General features: G+C 47.3%; 1 protein-coding gene and 1 pseudogene across 1 annotated transcript; both read right to left on the reverse strand.

The window, feature by feature from the left end:
- Positions 1-845: 845 nt before the first annotated feature.
- On the reverse strand, positions 846-4907 carry LOC137150671 (sulfotransferase 1C2-like; annotated as a pseudogene).
- A 5032-nt stretch (positions 4908-9939) lies between these two features.
- On the reverse strand, positions 9940-14557 carry LOC137150666 (up-regulator of cell proliferation-like). Its single transcript, XM_067544647.1, has 2 exons — positions 14530-14557; positions 9940-10611 (listed from the first exon to the last, which is right to left on the reverse strand). The coding sequence occupies exons 1-2, from the start codon at positions 14555-14557 to the stop codon at positions 9974-9976; spliced, it is 666 nt and encodes a 221-aa protein (XP_067400748.1). The 3' UTR covers positions 9940-9973.
- Between the last annotated feature and the right edge of the window lie 399 nt (positions 14558-14956).

The following is a 14956-nucleotide window of genomic DNA, read 5'->3' on the forward strand; positions in this document are numbered from 1 at the left end:
TGATTCTATGTGTTAATGGCTTTATTCTGACAGCCAGGGGAATTTCATGATCAAAGCCTCCATTTTACTTCTATGCCAAAAAGGTCTAGTGGATTGGGGGGTGGGGGTGGGAGCCAGGACTCCTGGGTTCTATCTCCAGCCCTGGGAGGGGAGTGGGGTCTAGTGGGTGACTGCAGCGGGGGTCTGGGAGCCAGGACTGCTGGGTTATATCCTCAACTCTTCCACCAACTTACTGCATGAACCTGGACAAGCCACTTTTCCTTTCTGTGATCTCCATTGGAAAGAGGGGAAACTGAATCACAGTACTCCAGGACAACAGGAGCAGGAGATACCCAAACCCCAACTCCCATAAGGCACCATTTCTAAACTGACATGTGGTATTCAGGTCTTCATGAAAAAATTATCATTTTCCAAGGGAGGGAATAGCCCCCATTTTCCAAGCAGTTGTAGAGACAGACCACGACAAATCAGGAGGAAGTTAGGAGCAGTAGGTGGGAATGGGAGGGGATGAGGAGCTCAGAATGAGACAAAGGGGCCAGCCTTACATAGTGGAGGAACCCTCAACGCTGCCCCACAGAAAAGCACTGGGGCTTGGTCTGCGACATGGTCCGTGGCAGAAGCTCTGTCGCTTTGGAAGAGGCTGCTAGAGATTCCGGGGGTGGCAAAGGTGGCTTGGGGGCATAAGCTATAGTTACATATGCTCATTGTAGGGTTCTTAATCTGCATTATTTTTCCATGTAACCTTAAGACTCAGCATTTTCCTTCCAAGACTCCGGTCTGGTGAACTTCCATTCATCTTTTGAAAGCACTTCAATTTATAGTGTACTCAACTTCCTCTCCCTCACTGGCCGGGTTGCTGGTAGATGTGGTTTGAGAGAGGCGGGGGGAAAGAAAAGTGAAACAAAGATTGGTCCCAGCCACCTTCTTCTCACAGTCCTCATCAAAGCACTCATTCTGAGTGAGCACAGGGAAGCCGTTATTCCAGTCCCCCACGGTCCCTGCAGCCAACAGAGATGCAGAGAGAGGAGTGGCCAGGGGGATGGAGGAGAAGGTCTAGGACCTTAGACACAATCTCTGCATCCACAACCAGCATCTGCACTAGGCCTATCGCAGTGGACGAGGCACTGCTCTGAGGAAGCTCGCAGCCTTCAAGGCCCTGCTGAGCACTGCTGTGAGCTGAGCAGGGCAAGGACCCAAACCTCCACCGACTGGACTTCCCCCCTTTTAAATGTTCTTCTGAAGCTTAACAGCCAAGCTAGATGTCACTCATTAAACCTCGGGCTACTGGGGATCTCCTGTGCAGACAGGAACAGGGTTTGTACAGCCTGTCTCAGAACTGTATGACCTAGGGTGGGGGTCACACATCCATCACCAGCCTGGGGTGGGCTGGAGCCCGTCACAGGGGCAGGTCTAAGGACTGTGTTACCTTTGCGCATGAATGGGGAGATGGACTGGTCCACGATGGACTGAAGGATGCCGGAGTGGTTAGCCATGGCATTGCCCTTCATGACATTGAATGATGTGTGATAGATGATCTTCTCCAGAAGCTCCTAGGCTGGCTTCTTCCCCAGGAACTGGGTCACCGTCTGGATCTCACACTTCAGCGGGGAAGGCACTGCTGCGAGGAAGCTCACAGCACGGGGGGCCCTGCTAGGCACTGCCATGGCAATCCTGTCTGGAAGTTAACTGAGCTTGAATCCCTGTCAGGGCACTGCTGCAGGGAAGCTCACAGACCTGGATTCTATAGCAGCGCACTGCTGCAGGGAAGCTCGCAGCGCTGGAATCCCATCTCCTCTTCTCTTGAAGGACCCAAGCTGGGATGGGTTCATTTCTCCTCCACTCACATGTGGAGTCCCCCATGCTGTAGTTTCAAAGCCTGTATCGGGGAGTCATGCCTCAGCCCCTCCCGAGGTCCTCCCCACAGAGCCGCTCACCTTCTTCATGTCCGCGTAGAAGAGGAAGAGCACACAGTGCATGTCCCTCGCCTTCCACCAGCCCTTCACGTGCCCCACCCCAGTCCACTGCAGGGACACAGCACAGCGAGCACAAGGGGAGCTGCAGGGCAATTGGGCGTATCCCTAGAAAGGGGGCACTCTCTGAGGACCCCAGAGCTGAGCGCGCAGAATGGGGTCTCCCCAGCAGAAGGCACTCTCCCCACAGTTGGGAGCCTTGTGGAGGGATGGACCCCAGGGCTGAGACCATGGAAATGGGGGGTGTCTCCCCAGTAGGGGGTGCTCTTCTTGGGGGCAGGGGCTCTAGGCAGGGGGGACTCAAGGACTTAGGGTGCAGAGATGGGGGAGCTCTCACCACTAAGCAGTGCTCCCCCTGAGGTGGGAAGTTCTGGAGGGCGTGGGGGTGGGGTAATTCTCCAGCAGAAGGGTGCTTTTCCCGGGGCAGGGAGGCTCTGGGGGGGAAACAGCAGGGGGTGCTGTCCCCAGGGTGGGTACTCTAGGGGGAACCCCAGGGCCGAGGGCACAGGGGTGGGGGTGATTCCCAGCAGGGGCACTCCGCCTAGGACGGACAACAGGAAGAAGAATCCCTGGATGCCAAGGCAAGGAGCTGGGCTGAGCTCGTGCCAGGGGCCCGGGTCAGGCACCCCCTGCTCATTCTCTGGAAGTGATAGTAGGAGACCATGAAGTCCTTAGTATTATGAGCCACGTACAGGAACTGTGTGGCTGGTCAGGAACAACAGAGAGAGAGAGAGGGGAGTTTGCTATGTAGGCAAGGGGGTCTCTTAGCTCCAGTTTAGCGGTGAGTTACCTTACACCTCTGTTCCTAGCTGTTAAATATCCACACAGCAGTGCTGCACAGAGATCGCTGAAATGCAGCCACCTCTGCGGTGAAGCACAGTAGTGGTCAAAGATCCACACCGGGCAGCACTGCACAGAGATCGCTCATCTGTCTCTGAAATGCAGTCACCTCTGGGGTGGGGCGCAGTGGCTCTTTAAAAGCACTGGGATTGGGGGCATGGAGCTTAGAAGAACAGTTACCTTACACCGCTGCTCCCAGAAGGACGGAGGCAGCAGTTGGATGAGGAGGTGGGTTTTCAGGGTCCGTGGCAGGGGCATGGCTTGGGCCTGCTGCACACCTGCAAGCGGGAGTGAGGTTCTGTGTGAAAACCAACCCTGTCCACCCAAGCAGCACCTACCTGAGGGTTGGGGCAGATGAGCCCACTCAATGGAGGGGTGCCGGTGGTAGACTGGGGCACGCTCGCACTTCTCCAGGTCCCTGTCTTGCCATCATGTCTACTATCTCCTGGGCCACGTCATTCCTTCCCACAGGGAATGGAGGGGTGGGTTCATTCCAACCAAACCCTCTGTGTTCATATTGTTATGAAGGAGGTTGGGTTTACTGGCTGCCTTTAGACACCAGGCCTAGTGGCTAAAGCACCAGACCTGGCTTCTAGGCCCAGCTGTGCCCTGGGCCTGCTGGGGGACCTTGGACAAATCACTTCCCCTCTCTGTGCCTCATGTTCCCCATCTTTAAATGAAGATAATGACGCCAACCTCGTTTGCAAAGCGCTTTGAGATCTGATGATGGAAAATGCTAGATAAGAACGAGGGATATTCCATTCAGGCTGAATGAGGTAGCAATCAAATGCTCTTTTGCTTAGTGACAGCCGAAACAAAGGGAAAAGCCACCCTGGGGATTGCTGATAAAAGCCACTGCTCAAAGACTAGACTGAATGCAAATACAGGAAGCTGGGGATTGTCTCCCTTGATTGCAGCTGTGTGCCTGTGGGAAGCAAACAGCAAGGAAGCCCCAGAGGCAGACAGAAAAGCCCTGTAACATGACCCCTAGAAAAAGCTGTGCAAGAGGGAGCTTTTGGGCAGAGAATTGGCTGGAAAAAGGCTTGGGACTGTGAACAAAGAAACGGTCCCCTGTGGCTTGTTCCCTGCTCCGTTCAGATCAGATGTCTCTGTATAGTCCTTGTAAACAAACAGGACTGCATCAAAGAAATACCAATTCCAATGTTCATTTCTCCTTGTAACCGAAACAACCCACAGGACCCCCCAAATTCACTACCTTTCTGGTCAAAAAGAAATAACGATGTACTCTCCATGTATCTTCCCCAAGACATCACCTCCCGCAGCACAGCGCACCCTAGTGCTCTGTTGGTCAGGTCATTATAAGCCAGAGCATCCCTACCTACTGAGCCTACCACCCCACTCCCTGCCATGCAGCGCCCGCTAGAGCCACACTGGGGCACAGGGCCAGGAGTGAGTGTGAAGGGAGAGCACCCCCTACTGAGCCCCCCTCCCTGTAACACAGTGCCCCCTAGCACCACATTGGGGAATTAGGTTGCTACTGAGTCACCAATACTATTTCCTGCAGCACCCTGGGATTTTCCCTGCGTCTCTCCCATCCAAGCGCTAGCCCACCCTGACACTCCTTCACATGCTATCTACTGCCTTCAACGCTCGTCTGTGAGCAGTCTACTGAGCCTTCCCCTCCACGCCAGAGGAAGCACTTTAACAGTGCTCCCAGCCATAGACGTGCGTGCACATTGAGTCTGAGTGCTCCTTCCTTTTTCCATAGCCTTCTCCTTAGTAAACCCAGTGTCATTGGGCATGGCTTGGAAACTGTGGATCTGCTGCCATTCATTCCAGGTGGCCTTGGAAAACAGAATCCCCTCCACTTCGCCCAGTTCTAGACGTCCCTCTTTTTCCAGCTTGAGCTCTTTAGTCTGTTCTTTGGACATAGCATATCGCATACTAGATGATCACCCAACATTGAAATGCAGTCGCCTCTGGGGTGAGACGCAGCAAATGTTAATCACCCACCTAGTGTCCTGGCTGAGATGCTGAAAAAATAACAGCAGAATATTCGTCTCCCATTTAGACGGTGCCTAGATACCAACCCTGCAAACAGAGCCTGGGACAGAGGGGCTCTCTCCTTCTCCCATCGTCAGCAATGACAGGCCTGCAGTCTGAACTAAGTTAAGAAAAAAAACAACGCGTGTGTGACACAGGAGTCAGAACTGAATCTGGCTCAAATCTTGACTCCACAATGCTAACAAGTAAAACCGCAGTTAAAGCAGCAAGACAGGACTCTGATACGCACACGCACAGAGCAGATTGGTTGAGTCACAGGCCAGTGTTTGAAAATAACAGTTATTTCATTTGTAGATTTCACATAAGTATTGAGGAAGGGTGGATCCATGGTTAGGCAGCAGCCTTTGACTCAGAAGACCACATTCAATTGCTGGCTCTGCCACAGATTTCCTACGTTATCTTGGGCAAATCACTTAGTCTCTCTGGGTATGTCTACCCAGCAAAAAAACCAAAGAGTCTCAGAGCCCAGGTCTAACAAACTTGGGCCTGTGCTATGGGGCTAAAAATAGCCACTAGACATTCCCACTTGGGTTCTGAAACCCAGCAAAGGGGGCGGATCTCAGAGGGTGGAGCAGGAATGCCTGTGTGGCTATTTTTAGCACTGTAACATGAGCTTTGTGAGCCTGAATATGTTGATCTAGACTCAGACTTGCTGCTATGGGTTTTTTTTTTTGTTTCATGGTGTAGACGTAGCCTCTGTGCCTCAGTTTCCTATCAGTAAAGTGGGGATAATAAAACTGTGATATGTCAGGATAAACATATTAAAGACTGTCAGGTGCTCAGATACTATGATGATAGGGGCATATAAACACCATAGATGTGGAGTATAATTTCATTAATAATCCTCTGTTTTACAGATGAAAGCATAAAGGCCTAGAGAGATCTAACTCCTTTTGATCCAACATAGCCAGGGGAAGAAATTCACACAGAGAATTTGCATACCAAGTCAGTGGAAAAGCTGGTAAAGAATCCAGGTGTCCTGACTCCAACAGACCATGTTACTGCTCCTTTCTTGGACTCAGGCCTTAAACTGTCTTTTTATTTTCCCATTTGATTGATCCCAGCTGAACTGTGGTAACCAGAGAATACCAATCTGTATTCAATTATTCCCAAAGTCTGGGATAGATCAGTTCATCTCTTGCAATTACTCCTTTAAGATGGAAAAATCTGTTCTTCTCACAAGGCTCATGATCATGTTTGTTTTCTTTTAAATCCCTAGCTCTTGGGTTCCTTGACTGAGATTCAGCTTTAATTTTTGCTAAAGAGAAAGTTTCCAGCCTTCCTCATTTCAGAGAAAAATCTGTAAATATGACCCAAATGTGATCCTAGCCCTCAGAAAGCAGCAGACAAAGAAAAGAAACCCCAAATGTATCAATTTAAAAAGATCTCTTTTAAACCACTCATGATTTTGGGAGGGCTTGACATTATTTTTTAATAATGCAACAGCAGACAGGACATTTGTGGGACCTCTTTTTTGAAAACATTTGACATGAAGTTTGCAACGGTCCTTAAACATTTAGGTTATTTCTTGCAGCTTGAGTAGACATGCCACCGCTAGCTTTGATCTCTGTAGCTCAGGTACCAGCAGCAGCCCAGGTTTCAGAGTGGGCTAGCCATGTGGGTAATTACCCAGGCTCCCATACAGGCTTGTACAGCCCATGCTGAAGTGCATCTTGCTGTGTCTTCCCTGCTGCTGGCAGGTGAACTAGTGAGATTAAAGCAAGATCAGGTATGTCTATATAAGTTACAGGCACACCTCCTGATTTCGGTGTAGACGTACCCTTAGATCCAGATTCAGACTGTGTGTGAATAAACATTAAAGGGAAGCTGTCCATTTTAAATCCATTCAATTTTAAAAAAATGAGTGAGTAGTGGCCTCAGATGCTGCGCGTGGAACCTAGGTAAACGTCTGCCATTTTATTTCTAGATTTTCTCCATTTTCCAACAGTTTTTCACTTCCCTGTTGCTGCATGAAAAATCCTGACAGACAAAAGGACAGGTCGACTACAGTGAACCAACGAAATGGACACAGCACAAAATATTGACCAAAGCTCACAGGACATCAACTGGGGAAACAATGGAGAGCAAAGACCATTTCCGCTCCAGTCACAGGAGCCTCTCTACCAGGTCTCTCTGTTTGATGTCTCCCAGTCACCTGCTCCTCATAGCAACTGATCAGCAGGTTGTTACCATCCGTCCCCCTTCTCCAGTCAGCCCCAGGAGATGGCTTTATACCCTCCACCAGCTGGGCTCTTTGCAGCTTGTTCTTGAATCTCTTGAAATCACCCTCCCCTAGATCATCCAGTAAGAGGTCTCTCCCTGTCCTCTCATATCAGCTCCTCAGATGGGGCCCCGAGCAAACCACAAGGCCACCCAAAAGTGAAATAAATTCGGAAAGTGGCTTCTGCATCTGCAGACAGGATGCATGGCAAGGTGGGTGGGGGAAGCAGTAAAGTAGAGTGAATGCAGCTCACTGGAAATCCTTCCCTGTAATGGATACATGCATCGATCCTAAGCTTTTCCAGCTGGAAAGCTCCCATACACTCCCTTACAGTGGCCTTAACACCCTCACATTGTCACCAACTCTTGCACTGTTAAGTATTTTACTTAAAGCGCCAGCTCCTAGATTGATGTGACTCCTCGCTTTCATTTTGAACAGACATGACTTTCTAGACCTCCTGGATGCAGAGAAAGGCTTGAAAACACGAGCTGAGACTGGGTGTGCCCTGAAGGCAAAGAAAAGACCTCCACTAATTTTTAATCTCATGATTTTTAAGACAATCTCATGATTGTTGGGGACCTGGCTCATGGTTTTGAACACTTGGGATGGCAGCATTGTTTAAGTGTCTAGGTAAAATTCCTACTTTTTGAGACCAATCATTAATGGTGTCCAAATTTTTCCTGTCGCACTCCTCCCATTTACCAGTAATGGAATCTGTCTGTGCCCCCTTTCCCCCCCCCCCCCGCATCACTGCACAGTTGGCTCAGCAGAGGACCTTTGGCTGAAGGCGAAGCTGGGGGCAGAACTGGGGATGGGGGAGGAGCTGGGGCTAGAGGTGGAGCTTGCCTGGGGGTGGAGAGGGGATGAGGGCAGAGCTGGGCTGGGGGCAGAGCAGGCTGTAGAATAGAACTGGGTGGTGCTTCCTCCACCCCCATGAGAGTTGGCCTGGGCCCCATTGTGTGCCCCTCCAAACATTCCTCTGCACCCCCCTGTGGGGGCGTGCCCCATAGTTTGGGAAGCACTGCATTAATGGGTTAATTCCTTATATTTTTACTTTTTATAACAATTATTTAAAAAAAATAATTAGCATTCTGGAAATGGCACATGAGGTTAGTAATTAAATATCTTCTGTGGGGACTTGTCTGTAACGACTAGATCTCATTATTATCACCATCTCCATTATACAGATTGGGGAAACTGAGGCACTAAAAGGGGAAGTGTTTCTCCCAAGACCGTGTGATGAGTTAGTAGCAGAGCTGGCAATCAAAGGAGACACCCACCCGCCTCTAACTCACTAGACCACACTTCTCTTCCAGAGCTTGGGATAGAACCCAGGAGTCCTGGCTTCCAGCCTCCTCTGTTCTAACACACCAGAGCCTATTCCTCTCTCAGAGTCAGGGTTATAACCCAGGAGTCCTGATTTCCAGCCTCCTCTGCGCTAACAGACTCGATCTAACTGCCTTGTCAGAATAAAAAACAGAACCCTGGAGTCCTGAGCTAAGGGTTTTGACAGTTGTCTAATACATAGTTTCTCAACCTGTGGTACACGTATCCTTGGGGGTACGCGAGACACAGGCAGGGGGTCCCCGGGGAAAAATAGAGTGAAGGGGACGGGTGGCAGCTGCCGACTTCTGGGGAAGCCTGGTGGCAACAGCCCACTTCCTGCCCTGTCACAGCTCCCAGCTGGGAGGCAGGTGGCAGCCGCTACAGTCCCGGGAAGCCAGGCTGCAGCTGTCCGCTTCCTACCTGGTCCCAGCTGGGAGGCAAGTGGCAGCCGCTAGCTTCTGGGGCAGGCGGGCAGCAGCCCCCTGCTTCCTGCTGGGTCCCAGCTCCCAGGTGGCAGTCCGGTGGCAGCCTCCTGTGTCTCGCGAACTGGGCTCGCAGCTGGGTTCACAGCTGGGTGGCAGCCACCCATGCCCCAGCTCTGAGCCGAGGGACAGCCTCCAGCGCCCCGGCTTGAAGACGGGCAGCAGCTGCCTGCCCACATCCCTGGGTCCCAGCCGATGTGGAAGTCTCCTCTGCCTCAGCTCGGATTGGGTGGTAGTCACTCACCTCCTGGACTGGCAGCCAGGCTGCAGCCACCTGCAACTTGCCCAGGCGGCAGCCCCCCTCCTTAGCTCAAAGCCCAGTGCCCAGAAAACTTGTCAATTTCACTGCTCTAGCTGAGCAGTCAAATTGACAACTATGACAGCCCCAGATTTCACCAGGTACCCTCTTTTCCTGTCTCTCTCTCACCCCTTCCTCCTCTCAATCTATGGCAAAAAATTTGGCACGGCGCTTTATATTCCCCAGCATTGGCATGCCACGCAAAGCCTCCTAGCTTTGGCCAACATCATCTCTAGCCCAGCTACATATTTGAGTTGTGCACCCCTGGTGTAAAGGCGGTACCCCAACCCACACTAGATCTAACATCTGTCATATCACGGCCTTATATACTCAGCTCTTCTTCCAACATATGGCTCACATTAGTCTGTAAATATAAAATCCCGTGGAATATTGAGTGTTGGGTACTTATTAACATTTTCAGAAGTTAGGGGGTACTTGCTACTTAAAAGGTTGAGAAACACTGCGCTAGTAGTTGTGTAACCCAATAGCTGTGTCATGTTGCCATCTAGTGGCTGGTCTGTAACAAGTCTAACAGCTTTATCTTTAGTGCAGGTAGAGGATGCCCATCGTGGGCAGCTGATGATGGAGGATTCAAGTCCTGTTTCTGACCCATGCAGAGGGGTGCACATGATTGAATTCATTCCTTCAATTTTCTTTAAAAAAAAATTGTTTTATTTCCCCTAGCAAGAAAACACCTTTAACAACAGATTGGCAGTTAAAATCTCTATACTCTTTCCATTAAGATGCAACACACAACAGAACCCAGGTGTTCTACATTTCAATTCCTTGTCACACATTTTGGTGACTTATGTCACATGCTGCCAGGTTCGAAGGTTGCAATGTCTGATAACAGCACATATTTTCTCTCACTCATGCTCTTAGCAACTATGGCCATTGCTGAGGAGACCTCTGTTAAAAGGTTGAACCGCTGCAGCCTGTGTGATTCTACATCTCTGTGCTTGTTTGTAATTCTAACAGGCCTTGTGAAAAGATCCAAATTGTCCCTCCCAACATTGAAATACCAAGAAATTTCCACCAGCCCATCTGTGATTTCCTGAGGGACGTTCTCAAAATCCATGTCCTGATGGATAAAGAAATCGTGGTGCTGCTGGGCGGAGCTGAGAAGCTCATTGAGGAGTTTGGACTTGGAGAAGCTGCAGCTCCCCAGCCGCACAAAGGAAATGGTTGGCATTGCCGTGAGCACCAGGCTTTCCTCTCTGAACCCTCTGCTCTCTGCCAGGGAGTGCGGCCTCCATTTCTTCACAATGTCCCTCATAGCCCACAGCATTAGGGTGTACTTGTGGGCGTCAAGGGCAGGTAGCAGCAGAGGGAGGGCAAACTGGCACATGAACATTTTGGACAGGATCTCCTGTTGTAGGAAGCTGTCTGAGCAAAGCAGAACAGTGCAGAGAACATCCAGCGGGTGCAGAGAAACGTTGGCATCTATGTCTATGTGCCCAGATTTTTGCCTCTAATAGCCTGCTCTTAGTCACTAATTCCTGTATCATCTGATGCCCAGGGCAAAGGGCTTGTGCTTCTGGTCTCTCCACTCAGAGTGATGACTTTTCTCAGGCATTGCCAGGGCACAGTGCTGACATCCACACAGTCTTGTCCTTTGCAGTTTCTGGGTGAATTTCCAGGACATTTCTCTGCCTGAGCGTTTTGCTGTTTGTGAAACTCTTAACTCCAACTGGACTTTCTGAAATTGTCTTCTTACCTCTGGAGAAAGATGTTAAAATATGGGTGCAAGTTATGAAAGCTGAAGAAATTCTGTTTGAGGCACAAAAGTCACTGATTTTATTTTTCTTTTATGGTATGTTGATGTTGGGTCAGTAATGTGAAGGAGTGGAACACATTACAAAAATGTGGTTTCCCTTCGAAAATGCCTACAGTCCCAATCCTGCAATGAGCTCTGTGTAGATAAAAGGCTGGCTGCTCTTCATACCCTTAGTAAGAGCCTTGTCAAAAAGCCAACCAAACCACAAAAACCCTGACTTTTTTTGATGTTTGCAAAATGAAACATTTTGGGTTTTTTTTTCCAGCTTGAAATGACTTTTCATTTCAAAACATCCTTTCATTTTATTTTTAAAAATTCAAATACATTTAAACATTCAAAATATTTTATTTGACCCAAAGCAATTTCTCGTCCAACTTTTTGATTTGCCAAAACTTTTAGAAATGTTTGTTTTCTACCTGCCCAAAACTATTTTTCCCCCAGCTTTTCAAAATTGCCAACAAATGTCCATGATTTGCCCATGGAAAATTCCATGATTTGCCCACTTCTAATCAGGATGCTCAAGCAACCTTAACTCTACCCCTTGTGTGTAGTCAGTACAACTACAACTACTAGCTGCTGCTATCATTGGTAGATCTCAAAGCGCTTTACAGTGGAGGTCAGTATAGCTATCGCCATTTATAGATGAGGAAACTGAGGTATGGCAAGGGGAAGTGACTTGATCAAGGTCACCCAGCTCTCCTGAGACGCAGGCCAATGTTGTATCCACTAGGCCATGCTGCCCTCCTTATTCTCCACTGCCTTGCACCTTGCATAGTCATTTACATCAGCGTAATGGGAGTGTGATGTGCCATCCCAACAGAAAGCCTGTATTTGCACCTGGCACCCATTTTTTACACTCACAGATGGAAGGATTAAAGGAAAAATAAAATACCTTCAGAAAGGTTTCTCTCCCACTCTTTTGGAGCTGGCTGCGGCTTTAATTCCTGCTTCTGAGTGAAATCGTGTTTATTCCTTGGCTTTGGGGCTGGTTGATTCCCTAATCTCTGCTGCTGATATACCCCATCTCTCTTCCATGACTCTGGGACTGGTTGAATCTTTGATTTCTCTTGTTCCAGATTACATCATCTTCCTCGTCTGGTTTTGGATGAAGCTGGGTTTCTGACTCATGTGCCCAATATAAACCATTTTTCCTCCAGGACTCCGGAGTTGGCTGAGTGCTGACTTGCAGCTTCTGATTTGAGCTACCTAACAAGAAAGCCAGAGGGAAAAGTAATTAATGCTCATCAGTCAGTTTTCCGCTTCCTTTCTTGCTCTGTCCTCTCAAGAATTTTCATTCCTAATTGCAAGAATATAAATGATAAGGTAATGAGTAAGGATATGTTCCTCATTTCTTTAAAAACATATCTGACGAGATCAGTCTCTAACCAAAAGATTATGTCTTTGTCGAGGATTTTGCTTTATGATTAGGTTTGGAAGGGTTCAATCTTATCGGTAAATGTCTGAGAAAACATTGATTTCACCACAAATAAATAAACTGATTAAAATATTTCCATCCATAATAACTGAAATGTACAGATAGGCAAAGTAAGAAACTGCTGCTTGAGAGAACTTATTAGAATTTGATTTGAGGCTATTTACTGTGTATATTTTGCATATATACAATATATGGTGTTGACAGTATATTTTTTAACAGTTATAAAGCTTTAATTTTTTGAATCTCACCATCTATTGTCATTAAAATTATTGTTGGACCTCTGCTGCTGTGTCAACCACCCCACAATTTCCAGCAACTGTGAAATTTAAATCGATAAAAATTGAAAAAAAAAGTTTAACACCCAGAATTTTTCATGACTGTGAAAATTTAAATAGATAAAAAGAAAAAAGAAAAAGTGTAAAAATAAATATCAGTATTATCTGTCACAATTATTAAATAAAACAAAATCTAGTTCTGCCAAGGCTATTTATGATTCTTTGGTCATTTCTTACCACACACATAATCATTTCCAGGCTGAATTCTGGGCAGCACAGATCACACAGTACTTCTACCTCATTTGGCATTATTCCTAATCAAGATGAACAGATGACAACAAATGTGCAGTTTCTAGAAAGATCAAGCCATTCTGAAGTTCTAACAAGCCAATCAAAATTATGCAACTGTCCCAGAAGTAAAAACAACGAGAGTGCTGTAGCACTTTAAAGACTAACAAATTTAATTTCTGCAGGCATAAGCTTTCGTGGGCTGTAACCCACTTTGTCAGATGTAAGGAATAGAAATCACATAGGAGGTATATATATATACATATCCAAGGGTAAGGAACAACAATGGGGAAGGTAGATATGAGCAAAGTCCATTCAGTTAGAATAGTTGAGGCCTATTCACAACCATTGATTAGGAGGTGAGAATGTGTGAACAGTGACAATTACTTCTTTCCAGTTGAACCATAGTAACCCAGGGTTGTTAACTCACAGACTGGGATCTGCTATTAGTGTGCTCAGGAATTGACACGACTCTTGTTCGATAATGACAGAAAGGCTTTAATTACTATACTTATAAACATATAAAGTGAGCCCCCAAACCAGAAGTCCAGTATATTTTAGCTGCAGAAGCAATTATCCTCACCAATGCAGGCAAGAGGCGGTGATGGTTTCTTAGCAGCTTCCCCCGAGAGCCTGGATCCGTGGTCTCAGAAGGCAGCTGGGCAAGATGGTAGTTCTTCTCAGTTTCTTGTCAAGAGTGATTCTTCTTCTCTTGAAGCCTGCCTGCTTGCTTATTTCCATTGCTTCTCTTTTATATTCTTCAATCCAATGTTTTTCAAAGCATTTTGGTAATTTACATGAGTAAACACAGGAATTCCAGAAAACAATACAAGAGGGAGAGACCCATGTGCTTTAATTAGTGAAAAGGGTGCTAGCCACCTAGATTTGTTCTTTAGTTTCAGTGTTCCACCCTTCAAACAAAGGGGTATTGGGGTTGTTGTGATTAAATTGAGCAATACCTGAGGTGGCATCCAGCCATTAGCTTTGATCATAAGGTATTTTGAGAGGTCTGGAGCCGTGGAGGTCTAGCACACCCTGCATTTAACACATTTCTGTTTACTGCATAGATGAGTTACTCCCAGAGGATAAATTCATTAGGGAAAATGGTCCAGACAGAGAGGCAATTAATAAACAGTTATCTTAATGAAATACCAGACATACTTTGAGATTAGAAAGACAGCATGGGTGTGTTGCAATGAGAAACAATCACCCCTTTTCAAAAGGGACTCCACCCACCATTTCACATACTCTGCAATATGCACTTATTAATTTGATAGTTTAATTTTATAAGCTTAAAAAATCTTCGGGGGAAGCTTAGCTGAAATTTCACGGTCTACAGGGTGCTGGAAAAGCCTCTGAAAAAAGAAAGTTTTTTGAACTTCCAAGTCCAGTGTACTCAGTGCATCTCAACTGTAGATCTCAAAGCACTTCCCAGAAGAGTGGTAGGATCATTTGGTCCCTTCTGTCCTTAAAAATCTATGAATCGTTGATTCTGTAAGAAAGACTGAGACACAGAGAAGAGATGGGACTTGCCAGAGATCACATCGCAGGTCAGCAGTAGAATTGAGAACAGAATCCACATCTCCCGATACCCATTTCATTGGAAGATGCTGCCTTCATCGTGACTACTTTGCTATATCATTGTAAGACACCATAATGGGACCTGATTGTCAGAGATGCTGAATCCTACTGATTTCAGCTGTAGTTGTGGATATTCAGCATCTCTGAAAATCAGGCCTTAGGAAGATTCTCAACAGTAGCCTCATCTTGAGTGCTTCAATTTTCCCCTGCCCTTCTTTGAAACACCTTGGTTTTCTGAAGTGCTGGCCAGCCACAATACCAGTTGGACTCAACGGGAGCTATGGGCAACTCAGCACCTTTGGGAATCAGTGCCCAGGTGTCTCAGATTGGCCTTCTAAAAGTTAAGACACCCAAACTTAGAGACCACTTTCAACTATTTGGCCCTAAGTGGGTTGACCAAGGTCATAGAGGGAGTTGGTGTCAAAGCGCGGGTTAGAA

This window comes from Emydura macquarii, unplaced genomic scaffold (genome assembly GCF_026122565.2).
Source record: "Emydura macquarii macquarii isolate MOO-44397 ecotype Brisbane River unplaced genomic scaffold, CSIRO-AGI_Emac_v2 contig_1003, whole genome shotgun sequence".
NCBI lineage: Eukaryota > Metazoa > Chordata > Testudines > Chelidae > Emydura > Emydura macquarii.

Excerpts from the sequence above, each read along its gene's own strand:
- LOC137150666 (XM_067544647.1), bottom strand. The coding sequence starts at position 14,557 with ATGAAGGCAGCATCTTCCAATGAAATGG. Across the intron at positions 10,612-14,529 it reads AGCATCTTCCAATGAAATGG|ACATAGATGCCAACGTTTCT; the intron begins GTATCGGGAGAT and ends CTGGGCACATAG.